General features: G+C 34.4%; 1 protein-coding gene across 4 annotated transcripts in view; it reads right to left on the reverse strand.

Moving 5' to 3' along the window:
• Nucleotides 1-23,142, reverse strand: part of LOC118192240 (methionine aminopeptidase 1D, mitochondrial) — a 59,134-nt gene that overhangs the window by 30,275 nt on the left and 5,717 nt on the right. For all 4 annotated transcript variants that reach the window (XM_035363153.2, XM_035363154.2, XM_035363156.2 and 1 more), the window contains 2 exons: nucleotides 18,151-18,342; nucleotides 8,629-8,792 (listed from right to left, as the gene is read on the reverse strand). In XM_035363153.2, coding sequence (XP_035219044.1) covers nucleotides 8,629-8,792; nucleotides 18,151-18,342 — 356 coding nt within the window. The remainder of the gene's footprint in view (nucleotides 1-8,628; nucleotides 8,793-18,150; nucleotides 18,343-23,142) is intronic.

Consider the following 23,142-nt stretch of genomic DNA (forward strand, 5'->3'; position numbering starts at 1 on the left):
AATAACATTCATACCACCAAGCATACCCAGTGGCGTAGCGAGGAGGGGGCAAGGGAGTGCATGATGCCCCGGGCGCCGCTCGTAGAGGGGCGCCAAATGGTCTCCAAACAAGATTTTCCTGAAAATTTCAGTTTTTATTTTGATAGATTTCTGGAAAATATATTTAAAATTAATAACTATTATAATATAATTAATTATTTATTTTCTTGAGTTTTCTGATAAAACGTGTAATAAAATGTTTGCAGTACATCAACCAAAACATTCTGACCACTTTATTTCTCCAAAGAAGAGATATATTTTTATTTCTTTAAACAAAATGCATGTATATCTCCCGCCTTTTATTTTAAAACGATAACACGACCTTGTCCGGAATTTCTCAAACATATTTAATTTTCAAAATCCGATTCCATAATCTGGAAATGACATTTTGGGAAAATCCTAACGCTTCCGCTACAATGGATAGCGTTTGACTCTCCTGTAAACGACTGATGGCCTTCCTGGCTACCGATTCAACTAAGTCATCTTGCTGAGACATCGTATATTCACTGCTACGAAGCATTCAACGCTTGTCAATTGTTTTTAATCTCCTTTTACAAAAGGAATACTGCAAGTGGCTCCTTACTCCTTATCTAAAACGCATAGGTTTCGACGTCACAGACTAAATTTGCATATTCGCAACTTTGTAAACGTTATAATTTTCCTTTATAATCTCTTCTATTTCCTTTTGTTCAAAAAGGTTGTCGATTATATGGTTATTTCATACCGAACCCACAATATCCCCTAATTGTTTTGAGCAGTGAATGTGACTGCATGGCGTTACTCCGCAGTAGAAACGAAACGGAACCTAAAAGTCCACTACAGATCTATGGAGAAAATGTTTTTTTAAAACCTAAGAGTCGCACTTCAAATACTCCTTACTATTTCATTATCAAATGCTAGCTATAAATGTTCGTTCAGCAAATTAAAATAAATTTTCACATATTTACAATCAACGATGGGACAAGATCCCCTAAGTTATCTAGCATTTTTAAGTGTGCAAAGAGAAAAAGTTGAAAGGATCGACTTCGATGAAGTAAATGATAAATTTGCTTCATCCAAGGTAAGAAAAGTGTATACATAGTAATTAATTGTATTCATGTATTATATTATTATTAATAAATATACGTTTCCGACCAAGTCGAGGTGCACGTGATTGAAGCGAGATGAGGGGAAGTAAAACTTTTTAAGTTGGCTGGTGGTGTGTCTGACAATTTTAGATCTTTGGCACTCATGTCCAGTTGGCTATGTCTTTTCGCATGCTAGGCCATACGAAACGATGCTGTATCAGTTTCCTCGAAGCCTTGATGCCAGGATGTGACAGACGATGTAACTGACTAAAAATGGCATGGCGAAACCCGGAGGGAACATAAGGTTGAAATCTTGAATCCTGAACATTACAATAAAGTGATTTTTCAGGTGACAGCTGCATAGGCTGCAAGTTGAGATTGGTGGAAGATTTGCTTTTCGAAAGAGGTTTGTAGTTCTGAATCCCGGTGTTGCTTATCCGCAAGGGCAGCAAAGTTTAATTGGCGAAGGAAAGGCTAGTTCTTCAATAGGAGACAAGGTGTCTGCAATATTCTGCGAACCCTCAATATAACGGATATCTGTTGAAAATTGCCCTATGAAGTCTAGGTGTCTCATTTGACCAGGAGAAGCTTTATCTGAACGCTGTTGAAAAGCATACGTTAAGGGGTTTTGATCCGTGAAGATCATGAAAACGCGTCCCTCTAGCATATGTCAAAAATATTTGACAGCTTCATAAGTTCCTAATAACTCGCGATCGTAAGTGCTGTATCTGGTTTGTGCTGGTCAGAGTTTTTTAGAAAAATATGAAAGTGGTCTCCATAATTCTTGATCGTTCTGTTGTAAAACTGCTTCTATACCTGTTGTTAATGCGTAAACGTGTAGAAATATTAGGTTATTTTTTTGGAAGCAGAAGAGATGAAAAATATGCAACGCCTTCGCCGGGAATCGAGCAGCGGACCTCTGGAGTACCGGCGGCCCAGCCTGCAGAACCACTACACCACGAAGGCACGCTAGGAAAGCGGGAGAAATACCTTATATACTCTCCTTTTTAAAGGGCGACTGGGGTTTTAGGGGACCCAATTGCCAAATTCTGGGTGTGCAGAATCCTCATCCAACACCCCTTTTAGTTCGGGCGCCACTGTAGAGACATTAGGATACTTAGAAGCAAGAGAGATTGAAAAATTAGCAACCGTCTTCGCCGGGAATCGAACCGCGGACCTCTGGAGTACCGGCCCAGCGTGCAGACCCACTACACCACGGAGGCACGCTAGGAAAGCGGGAGAAATACCTTATAAACGTAGAGTGATAATGGCTTAAATACGGAAGGATACTACAAATTTGTTGCCGAAATTAAATCATTGTTGCATTTTTGGAACGCTTCGCGAGATTCTCTGGTCCAGGTTATAACACGTTTATCGTTTTTCTTGCTTCCAACCAAAAAAGAATTTAGAGATGCTTGTATGGTTGCTGCATGAGGTAAGAAACGTCGATAAAATTAAGCATAGCAAGAAATCTTCTTAAGTCCTTCACTGTAGATGGTTCGGGCATATCATGGATAGCAGTGACTCAGGAAGGGGTCGAACGGCATCGGCGGAAATTTCATGACCAAGAAAAGATACACTTGGTTGGCCAAAAACGCATTTGGAAGGATTAAGACTGACACCGTACCTTTGAAAACGTTCAAAAACTGTTCTCAAATGTGATAGGTGTTCTTGCTTTGAAGAGGAGGCGATTAAGACGCCGTTAAAATAAGATACACAAAAGTCGAGGCCGATTAACACCTGATTCATGAAGCGTTAGAACGTTTGAGCAGCACTGCATAATCCGAAACTCAAATAGTCCAAAAGGCGTAATAACCCCAGTTTTTGGAATATCATCTGTGTTAAGGGGCACTTGGTGATACGCCCGCTCAAGATCAAGGGTTGTAAAAATAGTTTTTCCCTCTATAATTTGCATACAGTCTTGAATGTGCGGGACTGGGTAACGATCAGGAATTGTAGCCGCATTTAACCGGCGATAATTGCCACTTACCATTTCGTTTCCGAACTAGATGGAGCGGACTGGTCCATGAACATTCTGAAGGATGGCAAATTCCCTGTTCCATCATGTATTGAAATTCCTCTTTGGCGGCTTTAAGCTTGTCCGAAGGTAAGCGTCTTGCTTTAGCGGCAATTGGAGGTCCGTTAGTTTCAATATAATGTAGTACATCGTGCTTAGGTTCGGAAATACCCATAACTGGGCGCGTGATTGTAGAGAATTCTCTGAGAAGTTCATGCCATGGGGAGTTACCCGAAATCACTCTAATGCTCAAATCTTGACTGTTGCGAATTACTCCCGGATAAGTTAAGTTGGTTGTGGAATCTATCAAACGGTGATTCTTAAGATTGACAAGCAAAGAAAATTTTTGTAAAAAGTCAGCTACAATAATAGGACTTGAAACAATAGCAATAATGAGTGGCCATTGGAAGTTGCGGCGCAATCCTGAATCGACAGATATCAGGCGTTCACCAAAAGTTTGAATTGTAACTTGGTAAGATGCTTTTGGGTGCTACTTTGGTAGACGGTTGCACGGATTTTGGCGATTTTTTGGCGATTTTCCTGTGGCGAGTAATACAACTTATGGTAAACTCATTGCACGATAAGTTATTTATGGTAACCGATACTTTGTTGTCATTTTATTTAAAAAATAATGCGTTTTATTGTGCATAAATTCCGTCTTTAAAATATTATTTATGGCTTTTAAATATTAAAAATCAATTTAATTTTGCATTTTTATTTGAAATAAAAATTTTCTTGTTTATCATATTTTATGAAATTTTATGTTGTGGATGATGTAATCAATGACGTCACCTTACTTTAAAAGTAATTCGTTTTAATATGTATAAATTTAATCTAATGTTTTAAACATTATTTATGGCTGTTAAATATTAAAATACAATTTAATTTTGCATTTTTTTAAAAAATGATTTTATTATGTATGAATTTTTAAATAATTTTAATTCTAGCCGTGATGTTATAAGCTCTCTGATTGGTTATAGAATATTTGTGCATTAACGAGCTGTAATCAGCTCCCTGATTGGTTATTGATAATTTGTGCATTTCCGCGCCGTTTTAAAATTTAATTCATATCTTCGAATTCCTTCAAAGATGTCTTCAAAGATGTTATCTAAATTATGATTCTGATTTTTTTGTGGTACTTACGAATAAACAAGAGGTTAAATACTCAAAAAATGTAAGTACATATTTTTCTTTTATTTTATATTTGTATACTTCAATTTTTGTTAAAAAATTAATACACTATTTTCAGAAATTGCTGAGATAATTATTGACCATATGTTTAATGTTAATTAATACTCTATATAACGTATTTTAAAGTATCTGAATTTAATAATATTCTAATTCTTTTAAATGTTGGTATGATGGTTTTTAATTCGATATTCAATTTCAGTAATATTTTAATCTAATTAAACGTTGACCCAATGTTTTTATAGCGGTGTTTTTATTCTCTTCTTTGCTATATGAAAGTAATAATAACCTTACTTTAGTATTTTATACTCATAGTAAATGTATTTATTTACACTTGCCTGCCATCTTAAAAAACGGCATTTTCAACAAAAAATTAATCCATCACTTTTAATGATATTTATTTTTTTTTAAGCTTCGAATACTTTACTATGCGTAAAAACAGCGTTTTTCAAGATGGCTCACGTTTGTAAAAATCGCGCCAACAATTGCGCCAACGTAAATCGCCAAAAATCCGTGCAACCGTCTACCAAAGTAGCACCTGCTTTTGTTCGTAAAAATGTGGTGGAACGACAGAAACATCAGCCCCGGTGTCTACAAGAAACCTTAAGCCCGAATTATTTTCGATGACTAAACGGCGTGCAAAATTCCGTCCGCTGTCGTTCACGACTTCGAGCAACGGTCCTTCTCGTTTCCCTGGTCGTTATAACGACACGGTGGGCGGCATTTGTTTGCCTTGTTTCCAAATTTGCGGTGGTAAAAACAAATACCCGGAGGAGGGCTTTCATAACGTTTCCTCAGTGGTTTCATAACGTGTATTTCGACCACGTGATGATGAGCGGTTGCGCTGAAAATGTTCAGCTTGGATGGCTACTAACTGAGCAACCTGTTTGGACAAATCATCAATTTGAGCCTGTAACGCCACAATACCTGGACCAGGAGCCTGTGCTGCGTGTATTTGCGCTGGAATGGCTAGCTCGTGAATTTTATCAGTGATTTCGAGAAGATTTTTAAGTGGCTCGCTACTGGTCGCTAAAATCGTTTGCATGTTAGATGGGAGTCTATTCATCCATAATGTTTTAAGAATGCTATCCGTTAGGTTACTGGCGGCTAAGTCTGACATTTTAGACAGCAATTGAGAAGGCCTCATATCACCCAACTCTAAATCGTGCAACAGCTGCTTGATTTTAACTGCCTTGGATTCTTCATAAACACAAATATTTTTTTTTAAAGTTTTGTATTTGTCCATCGCCGGTGGATTCAAAATTATTTCACGAGCTGATTGCAGTACCTCTGATTCTAACGTGGTGATGGCAATATAAAATTGAGTTTCGTCTGCAGTAATGTGACTCAATTTAAACTGCGCATCCAATTGAATGAACCATAACAATGGGTCTCGGCGACAAAAAGGAGGTGGCTTAACAACCACTCTCGCCATTTGTGAAGCAGCATCGTTTTCAACCACTTTAGATCAATCAAATATGCTCAATAATAATATGTATAGAAAAATAATCAATATGTATATAGTGACACAGTTTTTTGGTACTTGAAATCAGAAAAATTGGCGGTTCAAATGCAGCAGACGATACATATATCCGTTGAAATTATGACAGAAATATGTTGACTCACACGAATGGGGCACAACGCTTGAAATCACAGGTGAAATGTCTTACTTGCATCTCATCACACTGGATAACTTACTGTTGCTCAGAATTTTGACATATAAACACCATATTCGTGCAACATTGAAGGTTGCTATTCATAATAAATACGGGTTACCAATTATGGTAGTATAATTTGAGACCGTTAAATAATAATAACAATTGAATAGAATAAATATCATTTTATTTTTGGTTGCTATGGCTTACCAGACTGGCCGAGTTGAGTTGTAGTAGGCAAGTTGCCACATGTCTATTTATCTATAATGTATATTAAACTTTTAATTGTTTAAAATTTGTACTTTTTAAAAACACTTATATAAATATGTAAAATAAATAACACGTTTTTAACTAATTCTAGATAGTCGTATGTATGATTTTTCCGCCGACACAGATGCATTTCCAAATCCAAGGCTAGTGTAGTTAGGTAGTGGCTATTCTTAATATATTTTTGAGTATTTTATGGCAGATTCAGCATTTTATTATTATTTGCATTATTTTCATATTACGAATATGTTCTATACATTATATTACTGAAAGTTTTTTGTGGGGGGCGCCAAAAAGATTTTTTTGCCCCGGGCGCCAGTTATGTTTGCTACGCCACTGAGCATACCCATATCATTTTCGCAAAATTCCACGCACACTTCCCTACAAAAAGAATTCCAATCAGCTGCAGTCCTACTGCTAATTTCTAAATCCGAAATCCAATAGTCAACTGGCAATCTATTCACCCAATAATAAGAAATCAATAAAATCTCACCCATACTCAAACGACTTTCAGCACACCACGTACCCTTCCTTACACTCCGTTTCACAAAATGTCCATTTTCACCAGATTTCTTGCACCGCCATTCAAATTTATCAGTAATATCCTTCCTTTCACACAATCTCATTTCATTCCCACATTTTGGACATTCATACTTATCCGCAATTAAACCTATACTCATGCACCATTCAACCAATTCTTTTGAATTATCACACAAACGTATTAAAAATTTCGAATTCACTTTAGACAGCGCCATACAATCCCAAAATTATTCAACCCTACTTCACACAACACACAATGAAGCTTAATACAAAATAATATACAGCCAGAGATATTTGTCCAAATTCCCTCCTTTTCCGATTAAAGAACCGTAATTCGTCCATTAACATCACATGACATATCCCATGATCTCTCATTTCCCTCACACAAAATAATGCGTAATCGGAACTGAGTACTGCTCACATTATTACCAAAGTCCCAGGTAGTAACCTTTATCGCCTCCAAAATGTCGCCAAACTATCAGTTACCATATTGTAAAGATCAACCGTTATTCCATGACGATCTCGAAAACGCATTAACCAACCATTGCTAGCTTTGAAAGTTTCGTTCCCTAGCATTGCTGCAAATTTCCTTGCTTTTGCACATAATAAAGATCCATTTATTGGGACATTTGTTGCTCTCATCTCTTGAAACCATTTTAAAACAGCAGCATCAATGTTTTCATTTGTCGCAACTTTCAGTCGTTTTCGCTCTGGGTTAATTTCATTTGAAGTTACAGCATCTTCGATTTGCTTTCTCTTCTTTAGGAACGTTGCAACTGTAGATTGCGATAATCCATGTTTCTTAGCCGCATCAATCTGCTTCATTCCCTCATCAATATCATTGATAAAGTTCAGTTTATCTCGAAAAGATAGTTGCTTTTGCCCTGCCATCTTAGGGAACAATATCGCGTGAAAGAAACAAAAGTTTAAACCAAATGTTTCGCGTAGAACTCAAAATCGTTAAAGACTATAAAACAACTTTTGAACTCACTTTTCAGTACGTCACTTAACAACATCCCGCCTCCATCTCCCCCTGTTCCTCTAACAAAGGGTACTTGTTCTGTGACAAGGTGACCAGACAGGTCTAGATGTCCTTAAACCTTATCAGAATTCCAAAGCTTACTGGGAAATGAGACTAGGCATACATTTACACTTCACCCCCCTCACCCACTCCAATTCCCAAAAGGGTGGTCTTCATCTGTTTTGAAATCTGAACAATAGCTATTTATTCAGGGATAAGTTGAATATCCACAATGAGTCTTAATAGACGGAAAAAATAACAAAAGAAAACGAAAAAAAAAAAAAAAGCATTTGAAAATCAAAATATTGTTATAAAGGGAGAAAATAATACTGAAATTTAGATTGAAAAAATCGTTTTACAGAGGTTTATATTGTTCTAGAGAATATAGCAATATTGAGGGGAGATTAACATTAGTTTATATGCAAAATCACTGGGACCACAAAACATTATTGTAGTAGAGGGAGTTATTGTTGTATCGGGTATCGTTGTAGCGAGAGTTTACTGTATTCTGAAAAACAGTCTTCATGATTTAAAAAAAAAAAAAAAAAAAAAAATCTGTTTTAGTTTCTTACCTAGCTGATTGGATGGGCATATCCCATAATTTCATTTTCAGAATTTAATGTACTTTACTGTTCCCAGGAATAGGCATACATTCATTAACCCTTTGGCTGTTGCAGTATTAAACAATTCTTTCTTCCCAAATATGTGTGATATTTGTCACAACATGAAATTTTTTAAACTTAGGATGGTTCTTAAAAAATACCAGACAATATCATATATAAAAAGTTTACAATAAAAAATTAATGCAAAACACAAACAAAATGTACATTTAACCTTATTGTTTTTCCTATTTGACAGAGCATTTGGTCAGGATAGCAAATCCTAATAGCTTCTTCAAGACACAAAGATGCAACTTTTACAAGTCTATGGCCCTTGGTATCAACATTGCCAACACAGAAGGTAGAAGCACAGTCACCATGGAAACCATTGTAGAAAACCTGAAAAGTAAATTGATAATTTAGTATTTTGAAATTATTAAACTATATTATTAAAAGGACTTCGTCAATAATCATCTGCTTAATTTTCCTTAGGGAAAAAATTCTTTATAATGATTTTTAAAAAAAATACATATAAAAGAACATGCTAAGTTATTAAAAAAATGACGTATGAAATATGCTGCACACATTTGTAAATAAATAGAGATAGGAAAATATAGAAATAAATGTGCTTGGAACAAGAAAATAAAACCTTTCAGATTGCAAGCAGAAAAATGTGTTTATGATAGGTAAAAAACTCGAGAGTATTTATAGCATTTTTAAATTTTGGAGCTTTATATTATTATGAAGAAAGAATTAAAGTACCAAAAGGATTCTCTAACTGTGAATATTTAGACCAACTTTAGGAGGTTACATAAAGGAAAAAAAATCTCATCAACAATATGCAACTAATAAAACAGCTTAAAATCCAAGAAAATTAGCTTAAAATGAAACAAAATCTCTATGAATAAAGTTTGCAAATAGAAAAGACCACAGTTCTGCTGTAGAAAAGACTTACTTTCTGCCTGTTTCTTACAATTCTTGAAAGCACAAGTTCTTCTTTTTTTGTTCTAACTTCAAAGCCAACATGAAAGAAGATAAAATTTTTAATGTTGCAAGCTAAGCAAAAAATTACCATTTTATATTAACCTGTAGAATACAAAGTCTGAGATCTGGACTTGTTGAGACATTGTTGATTCTGGATTTGGGAATTTTCCAGATTCTAGATCACTGGCTTAAATCAAGTAAGAGATGAGAAATTTTAATGTGAAATAATTCTTTACGAAATAATGAAATACTTTAGATCTAAATGGCATCAAAACTTACAAAAAAAAGCTCAGTATTTATTTATTTGCTTTGATAAACATTTCTTTCAATATAAGTTACTTCATTTTTTGTGCTAATACTTTCTCTTTAATTTTATAGACATAATTTGCTGCTCAGTTACATGTTGTCATGTTGATAATTCTCACTAAACTGCCAACTGAAGTGTTTTTGTTCTCAGCATCTCTATCACTTTTTTCACTAACGCTAGCAATATTTTCTCAGTTTAGAACCATACTACACATTTTGTCATCTGTTAGTTGACCAATTATTGGGGCAATGTCATCGCAATGGAAAACTGTTACATCATCTTCATCTATTACCACTTCTCCACATTTCTCCTCAAATAGGCTCACTCATGGCTTTGGGGAGGTAAAATTATGTGTAACTCAAGAGTGACTAGTTCTGAGATTATTAAAAAGACATCCTCTCTCCTATTTCTACTATCTTTCTTATATGCTACTCTAGGTTTAATATTTCTCAGCTTATTATGTAGCTGACTGCCTTAAAGCTCCTGCCCCTTATACAGCATCTTATGGTTGATGACAATTTTGATATCTGTGGGAGAAATAAACCAACTGGACATTTTAAAAGCACACTTTGCTGTGATGTCTGCCAGTTCATTTCCCTTTATACTTGCATGAGTAAGAACCAGCAGTAGTAAAGAATCTCATATCCATGATTTTTCAAGTTTATGTTTGATTTCAGAATTTCAACAATGCTAGGTTTCAAAAAAGGTTTCTAAAGTTTTTAGTGCACCTATTGAGTCCCTGTAAATAATAAACTTCCTCCTGCATATTTTAGATATAAAGGAAAGTGCATATTATCAGCAGTTAATTCAGAGGTCAAAACTCGGCAAACATTATGCAGACAGATGTCCTTAATAAAATTACCAATCACAAATGATGCTCCGACATGGTTAATTCCATTAGAACCATTTGTACATACAGGAATCTACCTGCTGTATTTTTAGTCTATGCTCAAGGAAGAACCGTCTACATACAATTGGTATTTCTTTTGTTAAGATTGTTGAATGCATCGAGAAGCTGGATATGCTCACCCTCTCAAGATGGAATTTCGAAATACTTTACTGCTTGGATATACACATCATTCATGTTGTGTTTTCCACTTAAAGGGTGAACCCTTAAGGAGGAAGAAGACACGCAAGATGGCCAAGAAACAAATAAAGGCTCGCACAATGTCATCAAGCAAAAGCAGCTTCATACAAAATGGCAGACTATGACAACTTATAGATGATGAAATACCGATGAAGAAACAACTGCTCGCATGTCAACTGGAGTGATGGTACATAACAGTCAACATATATAATTTGGGCAGGAAATGTACTGAAAGCACCAGAACAAATCTGCACAGCCTGATGATGAACTGATCCACTTTTAGTAAAATTTAGCGTGGTTGTCAGTTTAGTAAAACTGACAACCACGCTGATCCATAAACTATTGAGACGCAGACAATTCTGAAATGTACAAGTGCTCTATAAATGTGAAGCAAAGAGTAATCATCCACAGTCCAAGAGGTATTCACCAGCATTTTTAGAAGATCTAACACCTTGAAACATTTCTTCCTCAAGAACAGGATGAGTGAAAAAAATGCTAATTTATGATCGAAAAACACACCTATTTCGGACGCAACTGGAATCAAAGATCCATGAAGATGTAGCTCAGGATCAAGATAATACTTTCTGCAAAAGTGCATACACACCATCTTCTGTTTTGAAAATAAAATCTTCGTTTATCTGACCAATTCTGAATCCTGATAACAGCAATCTGCAACTGTCTCTCCACATATTTCATATCTGCATGTCAGCAACTTATCTGGATGTCATCAACTTACAGAGATCCTGATATGATAGAAGGAAGTCCCCTATAAACAGAATTTATTTTAAAACTAAATTAAGTAACATACATACAGACAGAAGTACAGCAGGCACTAAAACATCGCCATGGGAAAAACTGATATTGCTCCACTGCACTAACCATCTATAGAAATGCACCCTCATGGGACACGCTAATGCCATGCTCGGGCATTTGTTTACATTGCAGCATTCATAATAAATGCATATTAATGGTGCATAATTTGCACTACAGACAATATTCATATAAGATATACTTTACATGGGTACTTTGCAGTTGCATGGATAAATACAATAAATACAATTAAGTAATTTACAGATGTATATACTTATTTCTTTCGAATTTCGGTTTGGAGCTTTGTTGGTGGGAAGAGTGATTATGGTACATGGTTCATTGTTTGTTTGGTTTTGTTAGATGGTTCGCAGTTTATAAGTTCATTTATAGTACACAGTAGTGTCTTCTAAAGGCACTCCTGTATAGTATTAGAGCGGAGAGTGGATTGGAAAAAAAAGCAACAGTATAAAGTTTTGAATTTCTTCATAAATTTCGCACCAAATTTTACAAAATCTAATATTTAGGCATAATATGAATTGTACAATCAAACTATGTAAAAAAATTGGTATGTTATTTCAGAAAAAGTCCGATTTTATGTCAAAACACCTATGTTAGAATAGTGCTATATATAAATCTAATACATATCCTAAGCCGTGCTTTCGAGACATGAAAAATGCAATTTGAATTTTGTCAATCCGTCCAGTAGAACGTGAGATATAAAACTGCCCCCCTCTTTCTTTTCTTTTTCTTTCTTTCTTTTTTTTTTTTTTTTTTTTTTTGCACAGTGTACATTGTCCTTGTTTCCCCTGACATTGCCACTTTTCATTCGCCATTTGTTTTAGTTTGTACTTTAATGCTGATTTGGGCCATGGGATACAAATTTGAGATTCTGTTTGTTCTAGTGCTGCTTGTTTTGCTAGAAAATCGGCCCTCTCATTGCCTTCGCAGGCGTTGTGTCGTCTTGTTCATGACAGGAAAAATATATGTTTGCTTTGCTTAATTGTTTAATTAAATTTAATTTTTATGTTTTTCTGGCTTCTAAAATCCTAGTGGTTCCCAGCGCCGGATCTTTGATTTTTCTGATGTGGGGCAAAAGCTAAAACTGCCACCCTCACCCATCATCCTTTAAGTTTCTCTAACAAGTTTTAATTTGTATAATAAATACAGAAATAGGTGGTGTTTGAGGTAAAAACCTAAGCTTCAATCCTAATCCTAACTCTAATCCTGGGTGCTTCTAACCCTCCAGTCTTCGAAACCATTCGTTTTTCTGCTCTAGGGTAAACTGGCATCTCCTAAGCTTCTCACTATTCCATGTTATTGCATACTCGTTAAATTAGGTTAAGTTAGATTATATGAATATGGCAAAGACAGGAGGGTTATCTGCTTAGAGGAGAGGTGCTTTTGTGGAGGAACTTTTTTAAAGGAAACTGGCTTGTCTTCACATGAGGAAATCCATGAAAACAAACCATGCAGCAGCCCGTTCTCCTGGGTTTGATCCCAAGCAAGGTCGAACTACCAATATGCAGTAGTCTTAATCACTCGGCCAATGCTGAGAACATTGAACTGATTATTTACTATGTGTTTCATCATTAGGCACTGCATGGAAAAGGAGGAATGCCCCGGGGAAAAAAAATTTGTAAGGGAAACTAGCTCGTATGTATGTTACACACAGGGAAAATCATGGAAATGCTCATACAGCCAGCACATTCACATATACTTGGCCCTCGGACCGAACTACTAGTGGTCAGCGGCTTTTATTGCTCAGCCTCTAATGGGGCCATTGCATACAAAATATGGGCTATTGTGGAAAGAAAATATTCTGAAAAGATTATACAGAATATGGGCTATCACTGAGAGCATTCATGCTTCTTTTCTTGTTTTTCATACTTTCTATTTCATAAGTAATTTTAAGTCCCTACCTGCCTTAACGCTATTAAAATATCACGGAATTAGTAACGAAAATTAAAATTTTACTCTGTAAGCCTTTTGTTCTGCAAAATAAGTACATGTAATCGTCATAATTTGATCTGCGGTTTTATTTTTCGGTTGCCAGAATCGCGAGACTTGATAAACCTCCTGGCTCATTGATGATCGTAGATACTTTTTAATATGTTTTAATTTGCTGAAACTTCTATCTGAACAGGTTGAAGTGTTCGTGATTCGCCCTCAAACAATTCATCAGATTGCATTTTGTGCTTTGAAATTTTTTCTTTGTCAAAATAGACTCAACTGCAATTTTTTCGGCTACTGTTTTAGACTCTTGTCTCCAATATTCCATAGAATTTTTCTCTCATTTTTTTATAATTCCTCAGTTTTGGTCAGTTCTTTCATTAATTACATAGAAGAGGAATTCCTTTTGAATTTCTTTATTTACTCGATTGAATTCTAGAAAAATATTAGCTCAAATTTTCAGGTTGACAGTAAATTCAAAATTTTTCACAGCACGTACCAGATGTTCTACCTCGTGCTTTGATTCCACATCAAGAGAAATTTCTTTTAAATATTTTAATATTTCCAGTAAATTCATTAGAAGGAGTTTCACAGCCACATATTTTGCCTACCCCTTGTCTGGCTACTTCCTTTTAAGTTATGATTTGTACATTTTTTCATAATGTACAATCGAGTAGTGCATCCGACAAAAAAGCAGTATTTTCTGAGTAATTCCAAACAGATTAATTGCTTCTGGGCATGAAGAAGCAGAATGCACAGTGACAAGCTAGGAGGAGTGAGCCAAACACGGCATAAATTCCTCCAGCTTATTCATTTCTGTAATCCTCGCATGTACTGTTTTAGAAATGCCAGCCATATTAGACCTATTGTCGTAAGACTGACACCGACATTGTCCAATATCTAAACCATCAAGTGTCAATTAAGACAGTAAGTTTCTACAATGCATTGGAGAAATATATTCTCTTATCTTTCCACCAACTTCTATGGAATCAATTAAATTTTCTTTTATCTCACACACATCACCACACGTTTTTACGTATTGAATCACCTGGTTCAGTTTATTCTATATGAGACACATATGGAGTGCAATCAAACATTATTGTGTAGTATTTGGCTTTTTTAATATTGTTTAAAATGATACTTCAGACTGTTTTGCCTTTAAGTTAATAACTTCATTTTGAATTATCTTTGATAAATATGATTCCTTTCCCTTTGTTTGGTGCTTTGAGTGGTACTTAAGAGTTGAATTATGTTTGGCAAATGGAGAGATTAAATTCAGAAAATTTCCTTCGCTAGGTCGAGGACACTATGTGAACAGGCTACTTGGGATATCATCAGATGAAAGAAAAGAATGACAGTTTGTAGAAGGATACAGTACCACATCCATGACTATACAGTCAAAAGTCGTTAATTTGGACACCCATAATCCGGACCTCAAAGCTACAAACTTTCTGCGCATAGGCGTTTACGCGTGTGCGTAAGACCTTTACGGCTGCGAATATGCGTGTGCGCATGCGCATAATACGTTTACGCATGCGCGTTTAATGTATAATGGATGGTATAAGCTAAGCTAAAATTATCTAATTCAGTTAATGTTGCAGATTGCGTTGTTCCTCAATCTTCTAATTGGATCCGGCTTATTATTTTTTGCAGACTGTCAGAGCAATTTTATAAAAGTAAGCTTGAACTTTCGATTATGTCAAATAGAATTTCCGATGCTGGATACTGCCAAAGGATCGACAAAGCGAAAGCATGTTTCAATGACCATCAAACAAAAAGTGAAATTGCTGCAAAAAATGGATAAATGCATATCCTTTGTTTCTCTAACCATTCCGAAATCTGTTTATCAATTTCACGCTGCTCTGCGGCAGGGGGAGGGGAAGAGCGGTGCGCAATGAATCTGTCAGCACTATCCTTATCTTCAGAGCAGATGTTTTTATTTTATTTGGCTTATAATTCCTTACTAAATGTAGTATTTCATCTCGATGTACTCCGTCTTTGATATGATTTAAATGAAGTTCCTCGTCATTATAATTCGCTTCCGATAGTGACGAAAGTGACACAGAAATTATAGAAAACGAAAAAATTTTGATCGACAAATTAGTTGGTATTCTCTACACAGCAATTATAGGACTTGAACAGCGGAACTTTGTAACTAAATAAGAAAGTATTATCACATGAAATGAAGCAACTTAAACAACTTACATTGAAAGAAATGTTTAATAAAGTAAACAATTAAACATTAAGCTTTTTCTTTTTGTAAATTTTGATACCCTTTAGATCATAATTGTTCTTTATTTCATAAATTATGGTTTCATATTTTTTATTTTATAATTTCTGCATGCCATCTTACGAGATTTAAACTGATGATCTATAATCCGGAATCGACGAAGTCCCGACGAGTCCGGATTAACGACTTTTGACTGTATAGAATTTCTCTCCATTTTTCTTTCTTTGGGTGAATGAGTCGCTCAGTGTCGTGATCGATGCCTTAACACGATTTCATTTGTTGTACTCAAATTTTCCACTTAATCGTGCACCTCTGTGGATTTCAGACGCTTCGTGCTCAGTATCTTGCTAAACCATTTTTTCAATTAATGAATTCTGTAGTATGGTGTAGCGGTAGCACCATGTTTCTGATAAATCTTGCAGGGGGTACAAAAAATTGTATTCTTGTTTTAGAATATGTAAACCAAGATTTTCTAAGCTTTTCATTATTTACTAATGTTCTGTATCACATGCCAAATGTCTGCTATCACGTTGAATGGGACTGAGGTTTAAATTTTCTGGATGTTTACCGGCTAATAATAGTGATTCACTGCTTAAGAAAAATTGTTGGTGATCTTTCATTTTTTTTCTATGACCAGCCAACTGCATGGGTCCTACAGATAAAAATTTTTTTAGTTTTTTGTTTTTCTGCTGCCCGCTCCCAGCTAAATGAAAAGATCTTTATATACTGGTTTGATGTCCTCCAGCTATTCGTTTGATGTCGATGAAGAAGGTTGTTCTTTCAAATACTGACTTGTAGATTGTTTGGGGATGATATATGCAGTCATGTTTGGTCGTGCAAATTGCAAGAAATATTAATACCCTCTAGAAACTAATCATAATCGGAATTGTGACAGGGTCTGATAGTTTACTTCTTCCGTAAAGTTATTTTTTCATCTTAGCTGAAATTTTTTTTCTCTGCTTGGCCTTATCTTTGGCTTGTTTTCTACATTCCGCTTTTCTCCCCCTTGGCATGCAGATGGTTTCTTTTAATCTAAATGAAATTCACTATGAATTGCTTTAATAAAAATAACTAAGAATTGAGGTAACTACACTGAACAGTCCTAAATAAATGGTCGCATCTCGCTAAATATAGTGCGGGCTATTAAAAGCAAGCACATCTAAAAAAAGAAAAAAAAAAAAAAAAAAAAAGAGTACAGGAGAGACCTGAAAACTAAAAAAAAAAAAAAAAATCTAGCTTTAAAATCCAAAATACCCTCCACTGTTCCGAGTCAAACCAAAGGTGAGCATAAGTTGCCGACTGCCTGGAAAAAAATCTAAATGCCTTGCTTCATCTTGAAGACATAATGATGGTGTCTTGCATATACTCGACAAATATTAATTTGAATTATTTCATTTGTCTAGGATGCCCCAAGGTTATTTTTTTTTGAGTTAGCTTTTAGAAAATAGTTACAATGCTTCTCCATTTCCCAGCAGACGTTGCTATGGAAACCGGGCGACTTCCTTAACAAGCTATCGTTCTGTTTCTCATTTAAGTACACCCCACCCAGACAGGAAATGATAGAGGGACTTCAGACGTTACTGATAGAGTCAGTCTGATTCTATCAGTGATGCCTGGAGTCCCTCTATTTGCGTCTTTCTAATCTTATATTTATAGTTGTAATCAGCTGTACTGAACTTTATTTTAACTCATGTTCAAAGGCTTCTTAGTATTTAATTATAAATCTTCTTAAAAAAGGTTTTTAAATTTGGCCTTAAAACTATTAACATTGTACTAAAATTAGAGAGCTGTTTTAACGCACAACATACCAAATACGATCCAGCGTTATATTTGAATTTGTCGCCTGGGGCGAAAACCCCGGCTTGCTCTCCCGCTTTTTATTTTTTATTATTATTTTTTTTAAGACATATTGTGGAAAACACATTACATTAGTAAAAATTAATTTTCTTATATAATACATTTGAGATGCACAGGTCAATTAAAAGCTTTCAGATAACCACAATATTCACAGACCTCAGTTAAAAAAACCCAGAATTCCTTTTCTTTTCTAATTATTTTTCTTAGCTAATTACAATAGTGTTTCTACAAAAAAAAAAAAAAAAAGGTTTTGATGCATGCTGTGCATTTCCTCAGTGCCTATTTGTTTATTTTCCCTCAACTTCAATGCAGCTCTACAGCTGGAAAATAAACAAATAAAATAAGAATAATAAATATTAAAAAGTAGATTAATAACCATAAATATCAAGGAACTAAATACAGATTTTCCATTATTTCCATATTTATATATTTATCATTTAATACACAATTATTATATGTTATATCCTCATTTAGCAGTAATAATATGAAAAGTTTAGAATCCCTGCAAATGAATTTAAATGCTCATACTTACACTAACGTCGACGCTTATAATATCTCCATCTTTCAATTTTCTATCATCAGGGATACCATGGCAAGCAATGTTATTCACAGATGTACAAATAGATTTTGGAAAGCCTCTATAATTTAAAGGAGATGGATAAGCTCCATAACTAATACATAAAGTATGGGCAACACAGTCTAGCTCATCAGTTGTGACTCCAACCTATTTATGAGAGGAAAATTACTTCAGATGCATTACACAATAAATTTCAATATTTATTTGTTATAAACACAAAATACTCACTACATAATTTGGTAGTAGGGGGATTGACCAGTATCTGCTAATGCATCGCCAATAATAAAAAATAAGTTTGCTTTCTTGAGAATGTTGTTCTGGTATTTTTTAGAAACATCAGCCAAGAATTCCCCCCTCCCAAAGAAAGATAAGGATTTTTTTTTTTTTTTTTTAATTTCAGCATAAATTTTTGATTAATCTCCAAAGCTCATTATATTAGGATTAAGTATATATCTGCTCCACCTTTTTTCTTAGAAGCCTTTTTCTCACAGAAAAGTTTTCAGGACAATATTTTTTCCTCTTATGTTAATTTTTATTATACTAGTACTTGTTTGTGGCAAGAAATTATGCAGAAACAAATGATTTCCTAGCATGTTGTAGTTTACCAAAAATCATGAGTTTTCCAGTTCTCATACGATGAAACTGTACATAATGGAAATGTAATATTAACAATTGCTGGCAAAGTGTTAGAATAAGGACTGGAAACTGTTTGATGGAAGTCACGTTCTTATTTAGCAGAATTGATATAGAAACAAGGACAAGCTTTGAGTAATAACAATTTGTTTAATGTAATTTCAAAATAATACCCACCAGAAAACCCAAAACCTATTTAACCGATTTGTGATACCGAAAATATAATTCATTGCTAAAGGATGTCAATAGACCATTGGCGTACATATATTGGCTAATGCCCAGATTACCAATAATTTAATATAAAATTTTAGATATACTGGTGGAATACAATTAAATAAAAAAAAAAAAACATGACTTAGCTCTCTTGTAAAACTGTTTACTATACATTACCAAAGTAAACCTTAACCATCACGCATGAACATTTTTCTTATCAAATCTAATTTCTAGTTATATCTGGTAGAAATACTTTAATTAACCCAACACAGAAGGGTTACTATGGCTATATACATGACTCTTAAGGAAATCAATACTGATAATATTGCAGAGAAAGGATTACTTAAAAATTAGCATTTAAAAGAAGGAATTCACATAGGACTGGTCATGGCATTCTTTCTTGGCTGTTGATAACTCTGCCTTTAAATTATACGTTTCAGCCAATAATTGATTCCCTACATTGCTAAAAGAAGGAACTTCTAATGAGAAAAACCTCTGCTGTAAAAGGACTAAATTTAATTATTATGTCAAAAAGCAATGTTTACTTGTCTAAGGGAAGAGACATATTTCTGGATGATATTTTAAAAGAATATTAACATTACCTGAGATGAAAAATCCACAGAATTAGCTGCTGAGCTTCTGTAAACCAAACCTGAGGCAAACTTAATGTTTTACAGCTTTAGCAGTCAGCAGTTGTTGGATATTATGAAAGGCCACATCTAATCTTCAGCAATATTAAAGAAGGTGGCAAATGTGAGATTTTCTACAAATAAATGACAGTACTTACAATTTTCTAACACAACACGGCTCAAAGTACCAAACCTCCTTTATTAACTTTTCTTTACAATACAACTTACCAACAGTATTTTCAAGCTTACTGATATATATATATATATATATATAAAGAAATATTGAATATATTATCTCCTAATATAAATTTAGTAGAAGTATATATATATATATAATTTATTTACTAAAGAAATATTGAATATATTATCTCCTAATATAAATTTAGTAGAAGTATATACTATATATAATGTTGTATGATCTTAAATTCATTTAGCGCAAAAACAAGTTACTACTACTTGCACTATTGCTGCAAAGTAAGTTAATAATAATTTATGTCCTAAACAATATTGATTAATTGATTATATTATCTCCTAAGTTTAATTAAAGTAGAATTATTTTAAAAGAGTGAATCCATACTGATAAGTTATATTTTGAAAGATGCTTTGAAGTAACTTGAAAGTAAAATGTTAATAATGTTTTAATGGGAACTGGAAGCCATTTATATGATAATATGTCCCACTACAGAATTTGAACAAAAGAATGTTAGTTAACAGATTTCAAAATAACAGGCTTTATACCAAATCATAAATTTGACATGTGCCTTCATTTGCTTACTGTTGTTTACAAGTAATCTGCAGATAACGTACAAAAATCTGAAATCTGCACATCTAATAACCAGAATGATCTAGCATATGGACCTCACATAAAACCCTTCCTCCTTTCTTTTTTAATTTTTTTTTTTTTTCTTCTCACACAATACAGGAATGGAGAACATGATATTCAAGAAAAAGCAGATGTAACACAAATCAATTTTTGTCTCGATTATCCACTATAGTACTGAAATACCTTGCATACTGTTTTGCCTTTAAATGCCTGCAGTCTAGTGAACTGTATTTTGATTTTTGGTCTGAGTGATTGTGTGGGAAGTGTAGCATATTCTGTCTTACTTAGGCCTGAACACAATTAGTGAAATCTAAAGACTAGTGTTTGCTTGGAGTGGATGTTGCACACATGAAGTATAAGACTGCACATACAAGGTTGCTTTTGTTGACATAGTATGGAAGAGGCAAAAAGAATTAAATTCCATTTCACTGAAGTTCAGTAATGCTGCAAACTGCATGCTTTCTGATTTGATCCAGCTTATTATTTTGTTTAGTTTATTACAATATCATAACTTTTATTTTATAAAGATAAAAAATTTTAGTAAAAGATAACATCTCCATTTTACTCTTTCCCCAGAACTGTACATCCATTAATCAGCCAATGAATATCATAATTTTGTGCACACTGGAACACACATATAAAATATTTTTTTTAATTGATTCAGCAGTAAGAACATCTAAGAATTCTTGGAATATTTTAATATAAAATTTGCTGTGTGAAGCATTACAAGTTCATGAGAGGACATGTGTATAGATATTTCAAAAACATTTGACATAATTTACATTCTAACTACCATATTTGATGTTGATATTATTTGCAAATTTGAAGATTTTTGGATATCAGAAGTAAAACACAAATTTTTTTGATTAATGGAATTGTTCAGAAATACTAAATGAAGATGATGTAACTAAAGTCTTCCATTGTGATGACAACACCTTCCCAGTCATCAATCAATTAATGAATGGTAGAATAGTAGTAAGCTGAAATAATGCTATTTTCTGCCAGTTTAGTTTACTCCATTTTAATCAGATAAGATGGTCAAACAAAACCTTTTCTTAATACAAAATACTTCTTTTTCGAATTAGGATATCAACTTTTCCAACAATTGTACAAATATTTTTTTCCAGGGGGAGAGAGGAGTAGAAGAGGAAGAAAAAAGAAAAAATATGCTTACCTGAGAAATGTGCTTGCATCAGGAAGTAAATGAAAAATAAAAATAAATAATAACAATAATAAACTAAACTGATGATGCCTAGTGCCAAGGAAATATGCCAGATTAAAAAATGTGCCAAGTGGTGTGGCTTCAATGGAAAAGAACCACAACTTTTTTCAATTCATGGAATATGTGAAGAAATGCTGCTAAATAAGGTCATTTAACTGAAGTCTTCATTGTGATAATGATACTCATCAGTCAGTCAATTAATGGATCAAAAAATCTGTAGTATGGTTTAAATCTCAAAAATATCATTACCAGCAGAGGATAAAAAAGTGTTGAGAATGAAAATTTTAGGTTATGGGAATTCCTGATGCAGTAATTACAGGATTTGAACAACACACAACTTTGTAAACAAAGAAAAAATGTCTCTCTCTAAAAAATTTAAAAAAGTATTAACAGAAAAAACAAAGTTACTTAAGTTAAAAGAAATGTTTAATAAAACAAAAATCAGCATGATCTTTTTATAAATTTTGGTTCTCTTAAGATCATAAATAACTCTACAGGCCCAAAGCTGGATAGATCTTACACTGGTGATGCCCAGTACTGCACCTATAGTTTCTAACTGAAATGTCTCGGACCAGGAATCTTTAAGCGATCACCGCTACATAACCTTTCAGTTACAAGAACTCAACTTTATTAGCCGTTAGAGAAGCTATGAAATTTGCCAGGAAACAACAAGAAAAAGCATTATAATTTCCAACAGTGCTTCAAGTTTACAGGCAATAATCGGGCTCAGCCACTCGCCACTAATAAGGGAAATCTAACGCTTGCTATCCTTTTTCCCAGAGAAAATCTGTCCCAAGCTTCACTGGACACGCACCCATGTGGGCACAATGGGCAATGAAGCAGTTGACCAACTGGCAAGAGATAGTGCAAATGGACAATTCCATTATCACATCTTAAATCAAGACTGGAGTAGGACCTTATGTCTCAGTGGAAAACAAACTGGACGCAAGAGCTGACAGGCAGGACGACATGTAATTTCTTCCCGGTGCCCTCAAGGGAATTAACCACTATAGGCAGAGCACATTTCCTGATGGCCCTTTCGCAGCCTATCTGTTTCGCTTCAGATTGCACCACACAAACTCATGGCTATGCGGCTCAACAGGTACCATCAATCTCTAGATGTTCGAGTGTGAAATCCCCAAAGACCTACATTTCCACCCGTACACAGCTGAAAAAACTCCAAAAGAGTAAGCTACTATGAAACAAACTTAAAACTTTAGGAACTACTCTGATATGCACCCTCAAGGCGGCAAATTTCTCGGCAAATATTTTTGGCGAGAAACTCCACGCTGCCATATTGCTATCTAAATTTTTTTGTCTACATTTCGAACTTTAAGCCTAAAATGTCTCCAAAAACACGGTTTTCGCGAATGCAAAAACCACGTTTTAAACACACAATTTAAGCTAAAAATCCGAAACAAAAACAA

This window comes from Stegodyphus dumicola, chromosome 5, assembly GCF_044657685.1.
Source record: "Stegodyphus dumicola isolate Sdum_Otavi_A_Nest chromosome 5, ASM4465768v1".
Lineage (NCBI taxonomy): Eukaryota > Metazoa > Arthropoda > Arachnida > Araneae > Eresidae > Stegodyphus > Stegodyphus dumicola.